Below are 21229 nucleotides of genomic sequence, written 5' to 3'. Positions count from 1 at the left end.
GTATCTGTATGTTGACATGACTTTTATTTATTTATTTTTAATAAAATTAATACATGTTTCTGTTTTTAATCCCAATTGCTATTTGTTTTTACTCTTTTAACATTTTAAAATCGGACATTTAGGCCAAAAACATGGTGTACATGACCTCCTTTGTAGTCTAATTTGAATGTCGGGGCTTACGGAAACTTGGATGACACCACAGGAGCAGTATTTTTTTTACGTCTGAAGAAATGGTCACCATTTACTTCAATTGTATTGGATTTGGCTGCAATGCTGTTTACCACTGAGACTCCAAAAGTGTTTTGTGGACTCAAACACTTCACCCATCCCTCCATCAGCATAGTGGTGAGGTTACAATGAGTGAATTTTTATTTAAATACTTAAATACGCAAAAACGTGACGTGTTAACCAGCGTAGGTGAGCAACTCTTTGTTGCTTAGTATTTACAGTACAGTCTTTGGTATATACAGTATAGTTTAAAGTATCTACAGTACAATCTATAGTATCTACAGTACAGTCTATGGTATACACAGTATAGTTTATAGTATCTACAGTACAATCTATCGTATATACAGTACAGTCTATGGTATCTACAGTACAATCTATGGCATATACAGTATAGTTTATAGTATCTACAGTACAGTCTATGATATACACAGTATAGTTTATAGTATCTACAGTACAATCTGTGGTATCTACAGTACAATCTATGGTATATACAGTACAGTCTATGGTATCTACAATAGAGAGCTACACAGTGAAGAATGAATGAAAACACTGGAACACGGTCCACAGGGGGCGTGCTTTGGTTGGACGTGCTTTCATGTGTCAACAGACGTACACGTCACTGTACAGCTGTCTGAGTGCGCATGCGCAGTCCGCTCCATTCGAGGAAGTGGCTCGCAGAGACAACCGCAGCACCAGGGAGGAGAGAGTTGTTTGTTCCCCGCTCACAGAGGAGAGACCCGCCGCCTTCTTCAAAATGTCAGAACTTGACAGCAACCCGTTCGCAGCGCCCGCCAGTGACAACCCCTTCCATGTAAGTGTGCCCGCTGCTTGTTGAGGCTCATTCGGGTGCTGACATATTCGATAAACGGAAACTTGCTGATGTCGGGGCGGGACCAACGTCTGCTGTCTTGAAAGCCATTAGGCGAAGCCGGCTGATTGACAAGGTTTCAACCAATCAGCGAGCTGTGCTAGAAAATGGGGCGGGACATCCATTGTGTTCAGTTGCAGGAAGTTAAATTGTTGCTAATGAAGAATTTATGTCAAACCTTTTTATACACATTACAAGAGTCACTACTAACTTTGGATGGAGTTTCTAAGATGTTGAATGTGATTTAATTCAATGGTGGAAGAACCCTTTACTGTGAAAATACTAAAACACCCTCTACTTAGGTGAAAATACTACAATACTCCATTACAAGTAAAAGTACAGATGTACTATCAACTAAATGCTCTCATAAATGAAATTCTGATAAAGAAATCTGTTTTGGGACTTTTCTCTCATCTTTGATTTTTAAGTAATCATTGGATAGGAGCTGTTTAAATTAAACCATGTGAGAATTTTTTGTAACTAACTTCACATGTTGAAGTAGAATGAAACCACTGATTTAATCTTAAGATAATAGATGTTATTTGTTGAGCTCATAATATTTTATGTGCCCTTCTTAATATAAGTTAATCGTATCTACAGTTGTCAGATAAATGTAGTGCAGGAAATAGGACATTATTTTCTGCTGACATGAAGTGGAGTAGAAGTTTGTAAATGGACATTAATAGTTACTGCCAGTTAACTATCTATATTACCCAGAGACACTACATTTCATGCTTATCAATGTACCTGCATTGGTGCTGCTCATATCATTTCTATTCTGCAGGATGTAGCCTCCAAGTCCAGTCTATAGAAAGCACTGTAACCTCATTGTTTTTGTGCCCTTAAAAGTATTCATTTAAGAAACTAGAATTCTTTGCCATATTTTCTCAAAAATTATCAATAATAATCAGAATTGTTAATTTATTAAAGGTCCACCTTTCTTGTGCTTTATTTGATGTTTATCTCTGGAGCTCCTGCAGCGACAGGTTGGTAAGTCAATCAGAAGAAAGGCTTAGTGCCTGGCTTCTGTTTGGGCTCAGTGCCTCTCCACTGATTGGCTCACTGTTCTGAGTGAGGTAAGGCCAGACAGATGGCTAAGGTCAGGCAACAGTTCGGGATAAATTTCAGATTTTATCATTGTCTACATAGTGTTAACATTGTTTTTTTAAGGGGGACATCTCCTGATTTAATGTTGCACTTCTGCAAAGATGGACACACTAAAAGAAAAAATATCAACCAAGAAGTAGCACTGTTTGTGACACCCTGCTTTAGTCCCTAATTTGAGTGAAGCAAATTAATGTTTTTTAAAATCAAAGACAGCAAATGATAGAATACACATTCTCAACTCAAAGACAGCAGGTAAAATAGTAAATCATTTAAAAACAATGGCAAAAAATAAATTAAATAAGCATAAGTAATAGCAAAAAATAACCAGCTGTTCTTTAAAAGTATGTTTTGAGCTTGTTAACATGTTGCTCTGCAAATCAAAATTAAGAGTATATGACTTTTTTTTTCATAACATTACATAACAGTCAATTATACAGTGGTGTAGAGTGTGTTTTATATCAGGTGCACAAATGCTCTGAGGTCAGATGAGACCACTGTTTATCTGCCGGGTGTGGAAATGGCTGAATAAATAACCGAGTAATCCAGCTGTAATATGAGGTCAATTCCATGTTGTGCACTTCAACATGACCCTGTATGCTGTGTTTCATGAATGTGTCTTTCTTTGAGGTAGTGTTGCGGAACTCGAACAGCTTAAGTCAGTTTAGTAGCAATATTCCAGTGTAGTTATGAAATGTATAAAACAGCCACACCCAAGCATTCAAAGGGTATAACAGTAAATCCTGGTTCCTGGTACAGAGATATTTGGGTCAGGACATCATGTTGATTTCATCCTAAATTATTTTTTTTGTCTTTTAGGTTTGAAATAGTAACATTTTAAAGCCTCTTCAGAAAATTATGTCAATGGAAAAGTGTGTGAACCTCAACTACTAGCTTGTCCCAGCTTAGAGATTTAATGGCAGTCATCACTCTACTTAAAGAGGTTTTAACATGTCATCAAAAGGCATGAGCAGTTCTTCAGTTGTCACTCAGCAGGATATTTTTCTGGCCTTTCCATATGGTAAACTCATTCTGCTGAAGTTCGCCATAGGCTGTGCTGATCAACAAAGAGTTCTGCCTTAACAGACAAAATGTAAAGCAAATATAGGGGGATGATCACTTTAACAAATATCTAAACTAATATCAGTTTAGGTTTACCCATATGTAAAGTATTGAGTACAATCTGCACGTCATCCTTATGTTTCCTGCTGGGAAGTTTTACAGGTGTGTTGAGACCAGATAAGTAATGTGGAGTGAGGCAACAATTTCAGTCAGTGAATGTTTACCAATGGTCTGTACCTGCCTCCTGTTAAGAAATTAGTTTTTCTAAGATAATGATTCAACAGGACCTTGAAGGGTTGCTGCAACAATAGCTGGAGGTTATTTAACTTCACTTCTCAAATTGGTAACAGCGGTTTGAGACTTTTCTTTTCTCTACTTTACTTTTACCTTCACTGTTTCAGGAAATGAAAGTTCCATATGTTTTCTTTTGTGCTCTTCAGAGGTCAAATACCTCAGACTCAAGTTTAGGGTAAATTCAAGTCAACAGGTGCAGCGTCTGGTGCACTCTGCAAAGGAAGAATTCAAAAGTTAAAAAGGAATCTCAGGTGGTGAAAGATGTTTCAGAATTGTCTCTTTTATCTCTTTCTTAATAATTATATTACTAATAAGGGCCACTGAAAGGGAAAAAAATTGAGATTTTGAGAATAAAGATATAATGTTGTGAGAATAAAGTTGTGATATTATGAGAATAGAGTGATAATTTTAGGATACATGTCATATTAGAGGGGGAATATTCGAAGATCAGCCTGTTGCCTAATCAAATAACTAAATACTTGTAGTTTGTGTGTGGTGATGAGCTGATGGTGATTTATGTTTTTTCAGGATCCTTCTGTCACACAAGTGACCAACTCCAGCGTAGAAACAGTTGACCAGTACAACCCTTTCCCTGGCCATCCCACAGTAAGACTTTTAAAACCTGTGGTGTTATCTTTTTTGCTCTTTTGTTTTTCTCTCAGTCCTTCTCTTCCTGTTTTTATCTCTTTTCTCTCCCTGCTCATTTCTGTCTTTAATTTTCTTCTGTCTTTTCTTCTGTCTCACTTATTCTCCTCCTCATGATTGTCATTGTCTACTTGCTGTTTTGCCAGCATGTTTTGGATTTGTTCTCTTCCATCCTCTTTTTTTACCTATTGTTTCCATCCTCCTGCTTCTTCCAATCCTCTGTAATTTTAATTTCATTGACCTCCTCCATTCGCATGTTTCTCTTGATCTTGTTGTCGCATGCTCATACAACTCTTGTTTTCTTTTATTGTTTTTCAGGATGGCCTAACGACTCCCTCAGCTCCAGCCTCCACTGCTCCCTACCAGCCTGCTGTGTTACAGCCATCTACAGAGCCCAGTCCACAGGTGAGTCACATGTTAGTGGAGACTTCATATGCTCTCTGCCAAACCCTCCACTTACAGCTGCAGTAGAAAAATACTATGTTGAACTAAATTGCAAAAATTCATAGATATCAGTTCCCTAAACTTGCCAGATTTAAAAAAAATCAAGATCCAAAAATGATTCCTTGAGAAAATAGGGAAAAAGTTGTAAATTTCCCTATGTCATATTGTTTTAGAAGGTAAAAAAAAATTCCAGGATCCTCCGCCTAATCTGAATCTGCACTAGATCTGCTTATAATCCTGCTAGCTAACAAAATCACCTGCTAACAAACTGACCAGGGTGAACTTTTAACCTCTTTGGCAGAGCTTATTAGATCAAAGGACAGTACTTCCCTGTATCTGGGGTCATAAACTGATGTTGTTCACACAGTTGTTATATCTGTACGCTTCAGTTTCCTACAAAATAAAGGAGGAACAAAAAACACAGCAGAACATAATAAACCAAAGAGACATAAGATGTCACAACCCGGCTCTTGACAAAAACGGCAGACACACCACTGTTAAAAGTTATAATGTGCAACAATATATTTATTAAGCCACCTGAGGATAACTAAAGACAGAATCAAAAGTAACAAACAAGTGGTCTTTAGAATCAGTGGTGGTGGGAGTGTGTGAGTGTTGTAAGGTCCATGTAAACCAAAAAATGCTACTGAACACAACTAAGGCTGTGTGTAGGACATGTATCCTTGTTAAAGTGACCACCCATACGGTACTCATGACGATATGAGGCTAACACACTCACTCTTAAAACAAAAGACTATGCTCTTGAATAAAGATAGGGGGAAAAAAGCCCATATATACTGTAAATATGTAAAAGATGCTCAGACAGGCTTTCAGCATCTAAATGTTCCTGTGTAATATTTTACAGAGTTGTATCCCTACCCCAGATTAAAAATACAGTAAATTTAGCTTTACAATATGTCTAAGCTCCTAATTTGTGTGTACTGCGGGCTGCTGGTATGTCTGTACATCTGATGTGTTTGCTTACTTAAGTGCTTGTGACTCTCCTCATTCAGGCAACTGCTGCAGCAGCTCAGGCCAACTTGCTGAGGCAGCAGGAGGAATTGGAGAGAAAAGCTGCTGAGCTGGACCGCAGAGAGCAGGAGATGCAGAGCAGAGGCCCGACAGGTCATTAAAGACAAACCCTCTCCTCTTCTCTCCTCTGTTAAAGGGATAGTTCACCCAAAAATTAAAATCAACCACGTATCTGATCACAACTATCCTGATGGGTGGGTGAAATGTTTGAGTCCACACAACACTTTTGGAGTTTCAGGGGTAAACAGCGTACTATTCAATACAATAGGGAATACTCAAAATGGTGTCATTAACGCTAGAGGTGTACATCTTGACTAGCCTCATGATTTGATCAATTATAATTTAGCAGTCAACAATTCTCGCATCTCATTTCAAAGTATCACATCCAGAATTTTCTATATTAGTGCACATGGCTGCTTTTTCATCAGTTTATACAATCAGACAAATATGAACTCAGCATTTATTTAGAAAGTGCTTTAAAAAGTATTATAGACCTTTACTGTCATTACAAGTGTGCTGTAATTTACAAAATAAGGTTTCTTCTGCAACAATGAAGTTAAAACGCGTTGCATCATAATCTGCAGCAAGAACTTCTTTCTGCAGGAGTGTGCATGTGTGTGCATGAGTGTGTGTGTATGTGTGTTCGTCTCTGTCCCTCTTTACACACGAACTGATAACCACGTGTTTAGTTATTAATCAATGATGTGGGATCATGACTCTGGATCATGACTCCAGATCGTCCGACTACTTTAACCCTGATGTCCTGACTTTGTGTGTCACGTTAAGCCTCGTGTTGTGTAGCATGTTTAAATATGTGTCTCATAAGCTCTAGAGCGGATCAAACAAACACAAAGTAAACATCAGTACTGTACGTGTCCTAATAACTTGTGATCAGTGCTGGTGTCTATTGTTAAAGTGTAAAGTGAGCGGGGGAGTGAGAAGGAAACAGACTCTGACACAGGATCACAAAACTATGCTAGTTATACAAATGGACGACTACAGATGTTGCATCACCTATTACTTTTATTTTATATTTACATGGATTTTAAACCTAAAAACGTCCTCAAAATCACTGAATTGTGGTCACAGATTCTTAATTTTCCCAAATAAGGACATACCAAGTGTACACAAACACATATGCATACACTGTGTATGATACACATAGATTTACACATACACATGCATACATATACAGTACGTGCACATACGCATGCATAAATACACATATACTTACAAATACACACATATACACATACACATTGATATACACATAAATACACACATACCTATGTACACATACACATTCACTTATATACATATATATACAGTACACAGAAACAGACACAAATTGCATTAAAAAAATATAAAATAAAATAATGAAATAAAAATGTATAAATATTTCTTTTTTTTTATATCTTTGTACATATAAAACCTTAATTCTTTTACCAGTATTTTCCACCTCATCATTGTAGAGTTATTCCAGATGTTAATGTTTCATTATCATTTCATTTGACAAAAAAAATGTAAGTTATTTTTGAGTGCATGGATTAGTTATGCTGTGCTGCCAAGTATATGTTTCCCACTGTAATATCCCTAATAACAAATATTAAGGGACATTATCTATCCTACCAGAATACAAATGCTTCTGTTTATTTGGTTCCCGCCTTTCCAACAGTAGTATATTTCTGACAATGCGCTTCCTTTCTAACAGGGATTATATTGTTTCTCTGTTGACAGGTAAAGAGAACAACTGGCCTCCACTTCCCAGAAGCTTCCCCATCAAACCGTGTTTCTATCAAGACTTCTCAGAGGAAATCCCTCCCGAGTATCAGAGAGTGTGCAAGATGATATATTATCTCTGGATGTGTAAGTACATAAAAAATTACAGGTGTGACTTTGTGTGTTAGGGCTGAAATGTAAAAAGGAAATTCACATATGATACAGTTCACAGCTTCTGAATGACAGTTACACAGTCACAGATACAAAAGAGTGAAAACCCAGTTCTGGTGTGAAGAGAGAGAACGGCATTGCATGTCACAACAACTTTATGGATGAGCGAGTACCGCTGCACACACATATTAGCCGATTGGCAAAGGAATTCGCTTTAAGAGCGCCCTCCTAGTTTGAAAGTGTTCAGTTAAACTCACAGATTAAATGAATACATTTTGGAAGTCAAAGGTCGTTGTGGCCTCAGAAAACTTGTTTTTAGCCTCTTGAACCTGATATTTTAAGATAATTTCTTCAAATTCTGCCTCTTGGACACATAGAGTAACATTTATGATTTCAGTGATCAAAGGTCACGGTGAAATAATTTGAGTATGAAAAAAAAAAAGTATCTCAAACTGCACTGGTTGGCAGAGACAGTCAACCACAGGAGATAATACTAGTTGTATATTAGCATTTTTACTCTTATATACAGAAACATTTTTGAAACTAACTTTTGAATTTTAAAACCTAATTTTGCAAAAACATATATTGTGTTTCAATAAATGGCCCTGGGGTTTATAGGAACTGTTATCTCTCTTGTTGTGATTCACAGTAGTAACAGTGTTTCTGTAAACAGGCTACGTTGTGGAAACATAAATACGCTACACATACAGAGATTTGAGTTTATTAATCATCAAACAAAACGGTTAACTTCCAGGAATTGATGACATGTCATCTTTTTTGCTGCAGTTTAACAATGCATTGTTTGATAAGACCAATATTAAAATGATTATAAATTGACCAAATGGCTGATTAACACGTGGCTTTCTCCACTGATTCTTCAGTCAACTGTGTCACCCTGTTCCTCAATCTACTGGCTTGTTTGGCTTTCTTCACCACGAATACATCCTACGGCGTGGATTTTGGCCTCTCTATTCTCTGGCTCATCCTCTTCACCCCCTGCTCCTTCCTCTGCTGGTACCGGCCCGTCTACAAGGCCTTCAAGTGAGTCTGTCGGCTGTCAATCTTTGATACACTAAGTTTTCAGACATGAACTCTGTAGAATGTTTGACATTATCAACAGGAGATTCTCCAGTCAGATTCAATTTCAATTCAGTTTTATTTGTATAGTGCCAAATCATAATATACATTATCTCAAGGCACTTTACTTAGAAGGTCAAGACCTTAAACATTTTAGAGAAACTCAATAGGGTGCTGTGATAGTGTCCTGTAGGGGTGGGAGAGGTTGTCCTTTAGAGAAGACAGCTTCACTATCATCCTCCTCTGTCCCACCACCTCCACTGGGCCAAGCGGGTATCCCAGTACCGAGCTGGTCCCTTCTAATCAGTCCGTGCAGTCTCTTCCTGTCAGCAGTTGAATTGCTGCTGCCCCAACAGACCACTCCAAAGAAGATGGCCAATGCCACCAGAGTCATAAAAGGTCTTCAGTAGCGCCCCCTGTACCAAAAGACCTTAGTCTCCTGAGCAGATACAGTCCGCTCTGGCTCCTCTTAAAGAGGTCACTGGCATGAGCAGTCCAGTCCAGTTTATTGTTCAGGTGAAGACCCAGGTACTTATAAGAAGTCCCTGACTCTATGTCCATTCACTGGATGTCACCAGTGTCGGGGGGGAGTGTCTACCACCAGTTCTTTGGTTGCCAGCAGTGCTTTGGTTACAGAAAGGTCGTGAGAAGTGTGTGGCCCAATGTAACAGAGTAGAAGTAATTTTCCATCATAAATGTAGGAATGAAAAGTATTGAAATGGATTAAATGTGTAAGTGTTACTACCCATCCTCTGCTTCTATGTGTATCACACCTCTTTTTTATCCTGGGATATTTGTATTCTTTTCTTTTTTCAGTTTTGCGTCTATCGCATGTTGCAAACATCCTCAACACACCCACTCACTCACAGTGAATTCTCCAAATAAGCTCCTGCTGTGTTTTCACATGGGCTCACTCAGACATTATGCAGCGTTTCAACTAGGGGGCTGGCAGGACAAACTCAGACGCAGCAATAGACTTGGACATTTGCGTTCTCACATACAGCAGATAATTTGTGCTTCCTAAATTATAATGTAGTCGATGACGAAGTCATCACTTCAATTTTTAACCGGGTCACATTTCTTTGAGAATATTTGTAATGAATAAACTGTAATGTTTTTACTAAACTTCATGCTTTCTCATTTTTAGGACTGATAGCTCCTTCAGCTTCTTCTTCTTCTTCTTTGTGTTTTTCTGCCAAGTGGTGATCTTCATCATCCAGTCTGTAGGTATCCCCAATTGGGGGAACAGGTGAGTCACACACTGTCTGTTTTTGTTGTTAACATTTAAAAAAATTAAGTTAATGAATGGTTTGTAAGTGATAAGCCAGTCTTGTGTATCTTGCAAGATTTCCACTTTAATTTGATAAAATTAATATGAGTAAAAATAATATCCAATTCCAAATCATATGAATTTGTAGATTTAGCCTCGACATTATACTATTACACATCCTACTATGAATAAGTAACATTTAGAATATAACAAAATTGAACTATAAGTTTATTCACATGGAAATAGGTGAATCATAGGTGAATCATCTGAACATGTTAATGTCTTTTCTCAAGTGATTCACAGTGGTCCTGTTTGTTGTGCTGTGCCTTGAGTGTCTGAATTACTACCAGTCAGGTGGCCTATGAGCTGCTCTCCTCTCTCTTTTCTTTTCTTATTTTCAACATTCTTCCATCTCTTCTGACAGAGACTTTCCATCCTTCAGTCTCTAGCCGGCTGCCTCTCTGTCTGCTGCTAACTCTGTAAGTTTCTGCTGCCTTCTGCTGCCTTTTGCCAACACTCTCGTTCTTCTCGCTTCTTTCACATAGGATCATACGTGTATTTTACCAAGAGAAGTGGTAAATGGATGGACTTCACACTTTATCAGTTCACACTTGGCTTGTGTGTTTCTTTCTTCTGAATAGACAATTTTTTTTCCACAATCTTTTCAAAATGCTTATACATTTGATAATGTGGTGCTGATGAGCCAAGAGATATTTTGTTATTTGTGAAACTTAAACTAAAGTATCACTTAACAAGAAGCTCCACATTCCTCATTTAAACAAAAGTCAAAAACGTAACTTCTGATATTCCTGCACTTATAATTTTGACTTTATTCTCCTAATATTACAAATTTATTCTCAAAATCTCAATACAATACAAAATCTCAGATTTCCTTTCTAATTAAAAAAAATACCTATAATGGTGTAGCCCTATTAGTGTTTGGAGTTCTGCCCTAAGGGTTAAAGTTTTAAAAAAAACTTTTTTCCTAAACTTGGCACAAAGCGACAGCAAGTGCGACACAAATGTCTCGTCTTAGATTGTCAAAGTTATCACCTTCGCAGAACGCACGCTGTGTAAATACTTCATGCACTTATGCCCATCTGAGCGTCTTTGGGTGTGTTGGTCTTCAAATGTGGTTTGGTCAGGTTCATTGTTGACCCATCTTGACACAGTGGAAAGTGAACGAGTGATTGACCACCAAAAACCTGGTCTATAGACAGAGATGATGTAGTTCACTTTTAATTGAAAGATGTATTATTATCAGCATTATTAAGATAGCAACATGCACCCACACAGGCACCGGAGTGACCCTCCACTTGTTCCACACAGATTATTTTGTGGTTGTGTGAAAGTGTTTTATTTGCATTAGAGCGTTCTCTCAAAATGTCTTCCAAGGTGATGGGAGAATAAGGTCAACCGTTTTGAACCATGAGCCTGACACAGCGACCAGTTCAACTCACAGAAGTAGATTTGGACATAGTAAGAGCATTAGTCCACATTGGCGGAGTGCTGGTCCTCCCTCTGTCAACTTCTCCCATCTCTGCAGAGGATTCCCTCATGAGATGTAGTGCTGAACTGTGGCTGGTCTGTAAACAATGCAGGCACTGTTATGATTTCTAACTCAGCTTTCAACCCATTTTTATACTCTTCCACTCCCTACCTTTTTTTTTTTTCTTATTTCCTAATCTCTTTCCTGTTGTTTTGTTTGGGATTGTTTGTGTGTGTGCATTAACCCGAAACTGTGTTGAGCCTCTTGGGTAATGACACAAAAAGAGAGGCAAGGGGATCCTTTCTTGTCTTTTCATATTTGCCAACGTCACATTAGTGAACTAGCAGCTATTTCTGTGCTGATGAGATGCAAATCACAAAGCCCTGTTTTAACTGCTTATTCTAATTAACAATAACAACAAAAGGGTTTTGGGGATATTAATATGAACCTGTTCAGTATTTTTTTTTAATCATTTATTTATTATATATTGTTTTTTTCCTATAACTGTTATTAAACGTTTTTCAATTTATAAAAGCAATGCATCAAAAGACAATATATCAAAGTAAGTCAAGGAATAAGAAAACACATCTGGGCTCATATACTGTAGCAGCTAATCCAACAGTAAACCAATAAAATAATTTAAAATACAACTTTATATGAATAAATTAATGAATAAACAGAAATAACAGGGGGAAAGACACGTGGATACTTATGCTCATCTTGTCGCCACTAATGTTATTTATTCTAACAGTAAACAATAACCATCGCTATTATCATCATTGGTCAACTTAGACAGACCTGTGCTTCTGTTGTCCAAATCAAGCAACAAGCACACTTTCTATCTTGCATATTGTCTATCATTATGATGTTCATATTTCATGTGTTATTCATCTAGTGATTTTTTTTAATCACAATTTCTTGATTGCTGACTTATACCTGATTCTTCTGGCATGTCAGCTTTTCATGCAGCCTCTTCAACATCTTTTCTATCCCTCAATCACTCATCTAGGACTCATGTAGCCTGCATGCACGTGTATGAATGGTTCATACTGTGGAAGATGACCATGTTGTTAAAGAGATCATGTAAAATAATATTTGTTTACTCTAGTGGTTGGATCACCGCCTTCACGGCCATCAGTGTAAACACGGCAGTGGGAGCCATCATGATCGCAGTGGCCATCCTCTTCACGATGTGCGCTGTGCTGTCTGTCATCCTGCTCAAGATGGTGAGCGTTTATTCACTTTCCTTCATAGTTTCAGTCTCTGAGGGGACTTTGTTTGAACAGGATGAATTAAGTTTGAAAGGTCTGTAATTGTGAACTTAATCTTTTATGGGAAATAAACGCTTTATATTTGCAGAAAAAATAAAACTAGTTTTCACTGTCGTTACCGGTTAACACTTAATTATATAGATCCTATATTTTCCCAAATTGAATTACTACAATAGGATATGTCCAAGTAAGATAACAAAAACACAATTTGGCACGAATTATAAAGGCAATGGAAATGGTGGTAGTTGCTACAGAAAGTCTCACTTGTTTTATTGCAATTTTTAAGGAAAAACTGAACATTATGTGGTGGGTAATAGAAAAATATTTCATAAAGAGATATTAAATACCCTTCTGAATTTTCTCGAAAGACATTATTTGGAGTGTTGTTGAACAACTATTAACTAAGGAGTAAGTAGGAGCCAATTGAGCGTTTGGTGAGGATTCTTTTCAGATGCATATTAATATACATTTGGACCAGTGAGTAGCTTAATGCTTTAGGGTGACAGTTGGAAAAGAGGTGCAGTTACAGCAGCTTTATGTTAATTATCCAGTAGCTAATAACAACCACAATACGTTCACCTGATGTTTAATGATCATTTTTTTATATGACGAGCACAAAGTAGCTTTGATTCGAGTGAACAAGTATGAAGTACAGTATTAGGGCTATGTTGAAGAAAGAAAATTAAATTCATTATTTAATGAGAATAAAATCTGAATTTTACAAATTATATTAGGTTATGGGTCATTTTACAAGGGGAATATCAGAACTTCACCATTTTTGGTAAAGGTCTCACAAATAACTTATTTTTGGCAAATTTGCATTCATCTTATTTCATCATATTTCAGCATTTTGGACACAGCATTTGTCAAGGGGCCCCTCAAAAGTCATTTGCTCATGCTCTCCTCCTCAGGTCCACAGCATGTACCGTCGTACTGGAGCCAGTTTCCAGAAGGCCCAGCAGGAATTCTCACAGGGCGTCTTCACCAATAAAACCTTCCAAAGAGCCACCGCTAGTGCAGCTTCTTCCGCCGCTCAGGGAGCCTTCCAGGGAAGCAACTAATTTTGGGCCGAGCTAAGATGAGCTCCATTCAACAGGTCAAGGTCTATATGTTTTAAGGTTTAGACAATTAAACCAAACTAATGCTGAGTTATTGAGAGAGTTTATGTTCACTGAGAACCACCACCAAAGTAGTAGTGATCATTCCTGGAATGTTCCTCTGGGAGCAACTTCTGCCCTTGAGAGCCAGTGGCTGCAAAATAATAATTCAACCTGACAATGTATAGACCTTGAGCTTTCTGAGGCTGCGTTATCCCTCCACCCTCACCATCAACGCACATGCAATTCCCCATGTTAACTTCGCTTTTCACACTCAGTGTGTTTCTCCTGCTGACTGACTTGGTCCAACTCTGAGTGAAGGGCAGTCAAGGGGAGAGTAAAATCACTTGTGGAAAGCATGAATGAAGTTGACTGATTGCTGTCTCAGTGTTTCCTTGCTTTGTATATTTTGTGTGCACTTTTTGGCAACGCTCTTCAGTCTAATGTTGTGTGTGTGTGCGTGTGTGTGTGTGTGTGTGTGTGTGTGTGTGTGTGTGTGTGTGTGTGTGTGTGTGTGTGTGTGGGTACTGGCATGCTGGTCACATACTGTATATTCTTTTGGGTGAAGTATGCTTGTGTTTTTCTACACACTGATGGTGGCTCTTGACAATGTAATATAAATAAGATGAAGTGTTTCTGTGTGTTCAATTTCGGTCCTGAAAAGTATTTCTTTATGTTTTTGAACCCAGTTGGAAAACTTTTTTTGGTGTGTGTACTCCAAATTGAAACAAGAGAGACAACAGAAGAGATAAATCCTGTGGTTAATATGTGTGGTCTTACAGTTTTGGATAACACTCTTTACTGTAACTATTAATTTATATCTAAATAAGGAAAAATACCAAGAATGTTCCAGCAGGTTTCAGTTTGTCCAGTTTAGACGACAGTAAAAAAAAACATGGCGGCCTCCATAGAGAGGACCCCCCCTCCATGTAAATATAAAGTATTTAAGTATTTAAGAGCCTGTTCTATGGTAAAGACAACAACAGTTCATACAATTTAGATGAAACACACCAGTGAAAACATCACTAGGATTATTTTATATTCACTTTCTGACAAAAATCCCTTTCACCTAAATCTTACACACTGAACCTTTAATTTCATGCTTGGAAACAGGCACATTTAATTTGATTAGAGCAATTACTGGATGTTTATTAATGTTGTATTATAGTTGCTTCAGTCATATCTTCGAGCAGTGCCTTCCTTTTGAGTTGCCCATGAGCAAACCAAGCAACACTGAGTAGGAAAAATGTATTATCCCTATAAATTGACAGCAGTCCAGCAGTGATTCACATTCCTCTCACGTGTATCTGTAATTAAATTGTATTTTCACTTATTTTCTGATCATTTCATCTCTGAAGAATTTCATTACACAAAAGTCATCGTTAAGACCACCAAGCTCTAAATAATCTGAGTACTGATGTATATTTTCTGTGTGATTTCTTCTTTTGGAATGTGTGTTTGACTTGATGTACTGTTTTAAAACTTCAGCTTGGATATAATATAAGTCAGCTTTTCCTCAAGTTCCTAACTGCGATCTCAGATCATTTGTGTGATGTTACAGCAGACGAGTGTCTAATTTAAAGTTCAACCTTGCATCCATTATAAAATCAAGGAATTTGTATTAATCACACTTCTCTGAATGCATCGTATTTGGAGAACAGAAGTCAGTGCCTTTTGTATTTCAATACTGGATATAGCATCTAATAAAATGCTTTGCTTTAATATGAAGCTGTAATTGTTTTTTTCTTTATCACAATCTATGATTACAATCCATCTAGTTTAACAAAAGTCTCTGTATAAAATTGTAAGCATTGTCTTGGGTTGATGAATCGCTCTTTTTTACACTGGCTCTTGAAGGTGATAATTTTGCAGGACAGAAGACAAGTCATGAAACTGGCCAACAACTCACTCTGACTCATTTCTCCTTAGCAGAGAAAGGGTTGTTCTGCCCTCGGCCGAGAAGATGTCATGAAAAAAGGAAATGCAACATCTAAAACATAGAGTAAACGAAATAGAAATTATTGGCTTTTGATTATTTTAGACCTTTACTATCATTTTTCTTTCTGCTCTATTTAAGAAGTTTGGAGGAAGAGGGGAGAAGGAGCTTTGTGACTGCTCTGTGTCTGTGGGGGAATCTGCACTCAAACCCAAACTGCTGCTTCAACTATCTGTCATTCCACTTGCCTGTCACTCTGTTCCTTCAGCCAGAATAAGTGCAGCTACTTCCCATTAGACATGGCCGTCCACATCTGGGCCAGACAGCGCAAGAAGAAAAACAAAGCAGTTTCACTCTGCTAACGCTAAAGTTGGACAGTCAAATTTTTTATTACAGGTCAAATGTGCTACAAATTATTTTTTTTAATTTTAAATCAAGGTTTCTCTTAAAAAAACCTCTATTGCATTAATTATAACTTAAACATGCTAAAAAATTTTAGATGTGTATCTTAAATATCTTAAATAATAGAAATATGTTTGAAAAAGTTATGTTTTTTAAATGGGGAGGTGTATAAATGTTGCCATTTGACATTAATGCACAATTGTAAGTACCATAAAATATATTTTTGGGAAAACATACTTTTATTTAAAACAGTACCCAATAATAATTTAGAATCTGTAATTGTTATTTTGAATGTGTGGTCATAATAACATTGTTAAAAGAAAAGTAGATGCACACATCAACATATAATCCAAACAATTTTAAATATCTAACCCCATCTCTCTCTCTCTCTCTCTCTCTCTATATATATATATATATATATATATATATACACACACACACACACACACACAAACACACACATACATACACATGCCTATGGTGCATGGTCGATGCAGCCGAAACATTCATGTAACCACCAGGTTTATTTTATTTTATTTTTTTTTTTATTTTAGTCTTCAGTCTACTTATTGTTGAGATCCAAAACTTTCATCACATTAAATTAAAGTATAATTTCTTCATAAAAATAATTTCTCTCTTATATTTTGAATAAATGATCTGTATAGAAAATGGTTTTTTTTTTGAAGATAAGGAACCAGTCTGTTGAATCAGAGATATGTTTACCTTCAGTTTGACTTAACAATGAGTCATGAGTTATTCTTTTATATTTATACTTTAAGCAGTTAATTGTAGTATTAGCATTTAAATGACCTAATTTGCTACTTGTTTGAAAAAGTGGCACAAAATGAAAAAGATGAGTCTGATCCTGGACTAAGAAATGAGAATTAGTTGTATAAATAAAACAAAAGATATTGAAAGCTTTATCAAAAAAAGTGCAATTTCTTTTTGTTTAATTAGTCGTTTCAGGGCTGAATTATATTTTCTTTTAGACAAATAAAATAGTTTGACATAAACCATCTGTATCGTTGTACTTTTTCTCAGTCATAATCTCTGGTTGTATCGTGGTGTACGTCGTCCAGCAACTTGCAGTAAGTTGAGATGCTGGTTTATTACCACCAGAGGGCAGCATGGCTGTGGTGCGGGCGAGGGGGGGGGGGGGGGGGGGGGGGGGGGGGGTGCTCTGTGGAGTGAAGTGCTGACTCACTCACAGAGAAACTAGCAGTAAGAAAACATGTGATTTTGTAATATAATTTATATATAGCTTAATTAAGTTGTTTCTGGTGGTGTCTGTTGGAAACAATGCTGACTGGATCATTAATTGTATGTATTGATTTAGCAATTACCAACAAAATTTAGTTTATGGCAAAATAAACTGACTCTAAATATTGTTTTAAAAGATGAATAGGCATAAATGGCACAATTTGGGTATTTGACCAATACAAGATAGGACTAAAGACACAAACATTAAAAAAAATAGTATTTAGTATTTAAGTATTTAACCCTTCACCTCCAGATCTTAACACAGTTATCTCCTGTCATGTGTTAAATCAATGAAGCCTTTGAATGTGAGATACTACAAAAGTGGTTGTGGACCTCCTCATTGTCCCCTCAGCGTGATGCTTGCTGAGACGCTCTCTGTCACACACTGACAGGAGTGGAATTCAAGGTGAACCAGGGGAAAAGATGAATGAAGAACATTTCTCTGAGAAGAAAGACACAAATTGAAATCCTGTTGTTTATTACCATGTCACTAAATCAGAGTGCAGAGGTACAGAGGCCTGGGTCAATCATTTATAATATAATAATATAACTGGTAGCATGAAATAAAAGACTGTGGCTGTGTTGCTGCTTTTTTTATGATGGTAGTTTGCTCCTTAGTAACCAGCAAACTGTGAGTAACTGTAATAAAACCTGACCATGCAATAAACAGGTGTGAAATGAGGTATATACAGTATCTTTATATACAGTCTGTGGTCTGCTCGCAGATATATATTTTATCTTTATATATATATAAAGATAAATATTTATATACAGTCTGTGGTCGGCTCACAATCTATAAAGGGCTCTTATTTTGAAAGCTCCGGCGGAAATAAAACGCTTGTTTCCCCCCCTCCCGCATCACCGCACTCTTCCTCTCTCATCCCACCGGTGGTTGTCATGGCGATGGAGTCAGCCTCGGCGTCGGCTCCACGGGTTGTTACCATGGAGATCCCGGTGCGAGGTGCGCTCCCGGTGGTGGAGGAGGACGACTGCTTCAGCGCGCCGCCGCCGCCGGGGTCCGATGAGCGACTTCGGTACCGGCGAGGTGGAGGGAGACGGCGGCGAGGGGTGCCGTTCAACCGGGGCGGCTACTACATGCTGATCGTGATCGGGGAGATCGGCACGGAGCAGCAGCTGGAAGCCGCCAGAGCGCACATAGAGCGGGGTGAGTGAGAATCAGTGAGCCGCTCAGGTGCGAGGTTTAAATCTGGAAACAGCACAGACATGTTTTGACGCAACGAATCTCCATAGGTTGAGGCGGTTTCTGCAGCATTGCACCATGGGACACGCGTCTCTCCTCAGCCGCTGTGGAGCTGTCTGTGAAACTGCAGACTCAAACTGTGAATGCTGCAGAGGTCTGTTTACTGTCACAGAGCAGAGAGTGGGCACCGCGGGATGCGCAGTGTTCCTCTGGGTCTTAAAATACTGAAGACAAACACCATCAAACCAACACATCGATCTGTGATCAGCATTAATAACTGAGCAATCAGCATGGCTGCAGAAATAATGACAAGGATTTATTTACAACCTGCACAACAATTCAGTCTGTGTGTGTGTGTCTGTGTGTGTGTGTGTGTGTGTGTGTGTGTGTGTGTGTGCGTGTGCGTGTTTGTGTGTTTGTCTGTGTGTGTGGTGCAGGTGTTACCTGTTTTGTGGGGACCTAAAACTGTTAAACGCAGTTACATTGTGGGGCTTGTCTTCCCTATGGGGACAAAAAGCAAACCCCCATAACGTAAATCATAAGCTGAAGACATATTTCAAAGGTTCTGGTTATGTTTAAAAGTTTAGGTTTGGCTTATGTTTAGGTTAGGGTAAGGTTAGGCAATTACACTTTGGTGTAGGTTCAGGAAAGCTTCCAGGAAATCAATGTAATGTCCCTGTAGATCATGGTGACATGACTCTGTGTGTGTGTGTTGTGTGTGAGAGAGAGGGACATTTTGAGGACATATTGGACTATTGGACTTCTCACAATTAAAAGGTCTTAAAACTTAAGGTTAAGGGTAAGGTTACTTAAAGCAACTGGGGACTGCAATATTGAGTGTCCTCACAACTAGGGAAAGACAACAATGTGTCTGCTTGTTGATTGCTGTGTCCCTATAGGTGTATTCTAGGATGTGGTGTCATACACCCTCAGAGCAGTAAATAAATCTGTGCTCAGCAAAAACAACACAACTACTGTAGAGATAATACATGTGTAAAGAAGATGTTTCCAGGCTCTGCTGGATTCTTATTTTGTCAGACTCATCGTTACTCAGCTGAATACCTGAGTGCTCTCTGAGTCAAAACTCTGCTCCTCCTCCTGAGCAGTTTCAGCAGGCTGCAGTCGCTGCTGCCAAAGCTTTGGGGATGGAAACACATTGTGTTCACAGATTCATGAGTATAACAGTCAGCAATTTTCTGCTGCGCGGCGCCACATCAACACCATCCATCCCCTCTGACCTTACCGCCTTTAGTGAGTTGACAGCTCTGTGTCAAGCTCGGCATCACACCCGCTCAGCTCATTACAGCATCAACGCTTTAAGTGTGACTCACATGAACAACCTGCCAGTGACTCCCATTCTAAGGGCAAATACCAACAAGTCTCAGCTGTAGGGTGCTTTTTGCAGGCCCACAACTATAGTCACCCTCACTGTCCATTTCATTTGCTGAAAATCCTCCTGTCGTGTCCTCAACTAATGATGACAAGGATGTGACAGTCTTTTTGCTTCATCATTTAAATGAAATCAAATGTTGCAATGTTCTGAAACTTCTTAGTTTCTCTTGGACTGCCGGTTATGTTTTTTCTTTTTTTAACAGTATGTTTTTTTATGGCTTTTATGGCCTTTATTTGATAGGACAGAGAGAGAGAGTCTAGTGGTGAAAGGGGGCCAGGGAGAATGACACGCAGCAAAGGGCTGAATTGAACCCGCCTGGGGGAATCAGCCTGGGGTGGCATCTCTATCAGGTGAGCTATATGCTGCCCACGATCATGTTTCAATAAACATCTAATTATCCTTTTCAAAAAAAGGGCAAGATCTTGTTTAGCATTATAGCCCAAAGTCTGTTCTGGATCAGTACAACAATGAGAGCTTGAACCAGGACAGTGAGCACGTTTATTTTTTCACAAATAAGCTCCCAAAACAAAAACTTCCATTGGTGACCCTTCACAATAAAAGCCCTGCTTATGATGACAGGAAACACTAATTCACTGACCAACCTTGCACAATAAGGCAACCAAGTAAAAAAGCCTACATAAATTATTTTTTAAATAGCCAAATTATATTATTTCCTCTGACAATAATCGTGGTACCAGAATTTCATATCATGACATCCCTCCACAGTGTCATCCTGTTTTTTCAACCTCATCTGCCTCAGCCTACCAGCTCCAACCAATTGAGCAATAAACATTTTATAACCATCTATCTACTGTGTTTGTGTTCTGCACTTTGGGTCCATCAGAAGCAAATCATAACACATTGCAGCACAAGTTGAATACGTAATTTTCCTGATCGGCAACAAGTCCATGTCATTCTCAAAAACAAATGAAAATGTGGAATTTGTGCTTTTAACTGTTTTCAAACTGTGTGATTGTAGGTTTTATAAAACTGGATGGTTTAAAAGATGTTTTTGTTGAGCTGGAAAATGTCCATTTAGATAAATGTCCGACGCCACAGTGAAGGGCAGCGCTCAGCCTCCTCCCTATAATCTTTTTAATAGGAAGCATTGGGGACATCGTCTCCAACAGAGTGGATAAGAAAGTACCAAACTGGGCCATGATAAAGTGTGCATACTGATGATCAAGTCTGGGTGACCCTGTGACTTTGAGCACTGACAACTACAAGCACAATTACAAAATCTTGCTACATTATGAAATCAATCCA

At 38.2% G+C, this 21229-nt stretch overlaps 2 protein-coding genes across 2 annotated transcripts in view; both read left to right on the top strand.

Moving 5' to 3' along the window:
* The first annotated feature begins 851 nt into the window (after positions 1–851).
* Positions 852–15493, top strand: scamp2 (secretory carrier membrane protein 2). The gene is made up of 9 exons (XM_069528326.1): positions 852–1039; positions 4085–4162; positions 4520–4606; positions 5659–5770; positions 7415–7543; positions 8449–8608; positions 9792–9893; positions 12512–12629; positions 13586–15493. Exons 1-9 carry the CDS (start codon positions 983–985, stop codon positions 13733–13735), a joined length of 993 nt encoding a protein of 330 aa, XP_069384427.1. The 5' UTR covers positions 852–982; the 3' UTR covers positions 13736–15493.
* Positions 15494–18263: 2770 nt separating this feature from the next.
* Positions 18264–21229, top strand: part of map1ab (microtubule-associated protein 1Ab) — a 59543-nt gene continuing 56577 nt past the window's right edge. Inside the window, exon 1 of the mRNA XM_069529273.1 lies at positions 18264–18534. Coding sequence (XP_069385374.1) covers positions 18267–18534 — 268 coding nt within the window. The 5' untranslated portion in view covers positions 18264–18266. The remainder of the gene's footprint in view (positions 18535–21229) is intronic.

The sequence above is a fragment of the Paralichthys olivaceus genome, chromosome 7 (assembly GCF_024713975.1).
Source record: "Paralichthys olivaceus isolate ysfri-2021 chromosome 7, ASM2471397v2, whole genome shotgun sequence".
Taxonomy (NCBI): domain Eukaryota; kingdom Metazoa; phylum Chordata; class Actinopteri; order Pleuronectiformes; family Paralichthyidae; genus Paralichthys; species Paralichthys olivaceus.
This window is presented reverse-complemented; position numbering and strand designations above follow the sequence as displayed.

Coding starts and splice junctions, on each gene's coding strand:
- scamp2 (XM_069528326.1), top strand. CDS start 983: ATGTCAGAACTTGACAGCAACCCGTTCGCAGCGCCCGCCAGTGACAAC. Junction 8,609..9,791: donor CCCGTCTACAAGGCCTTCAA/GTGAGTCTGTCG, acceptor TCTCATTTTTAG/GACTGATAGCTCCTTCAGCT. Junction 12,630..13,585: donor CTGTCATCCTGCTCAAGATG/GTGAGCGTTTAT, acceptor TCTCCTCCTCAG/GTCCACAGCATGTACCGTCG.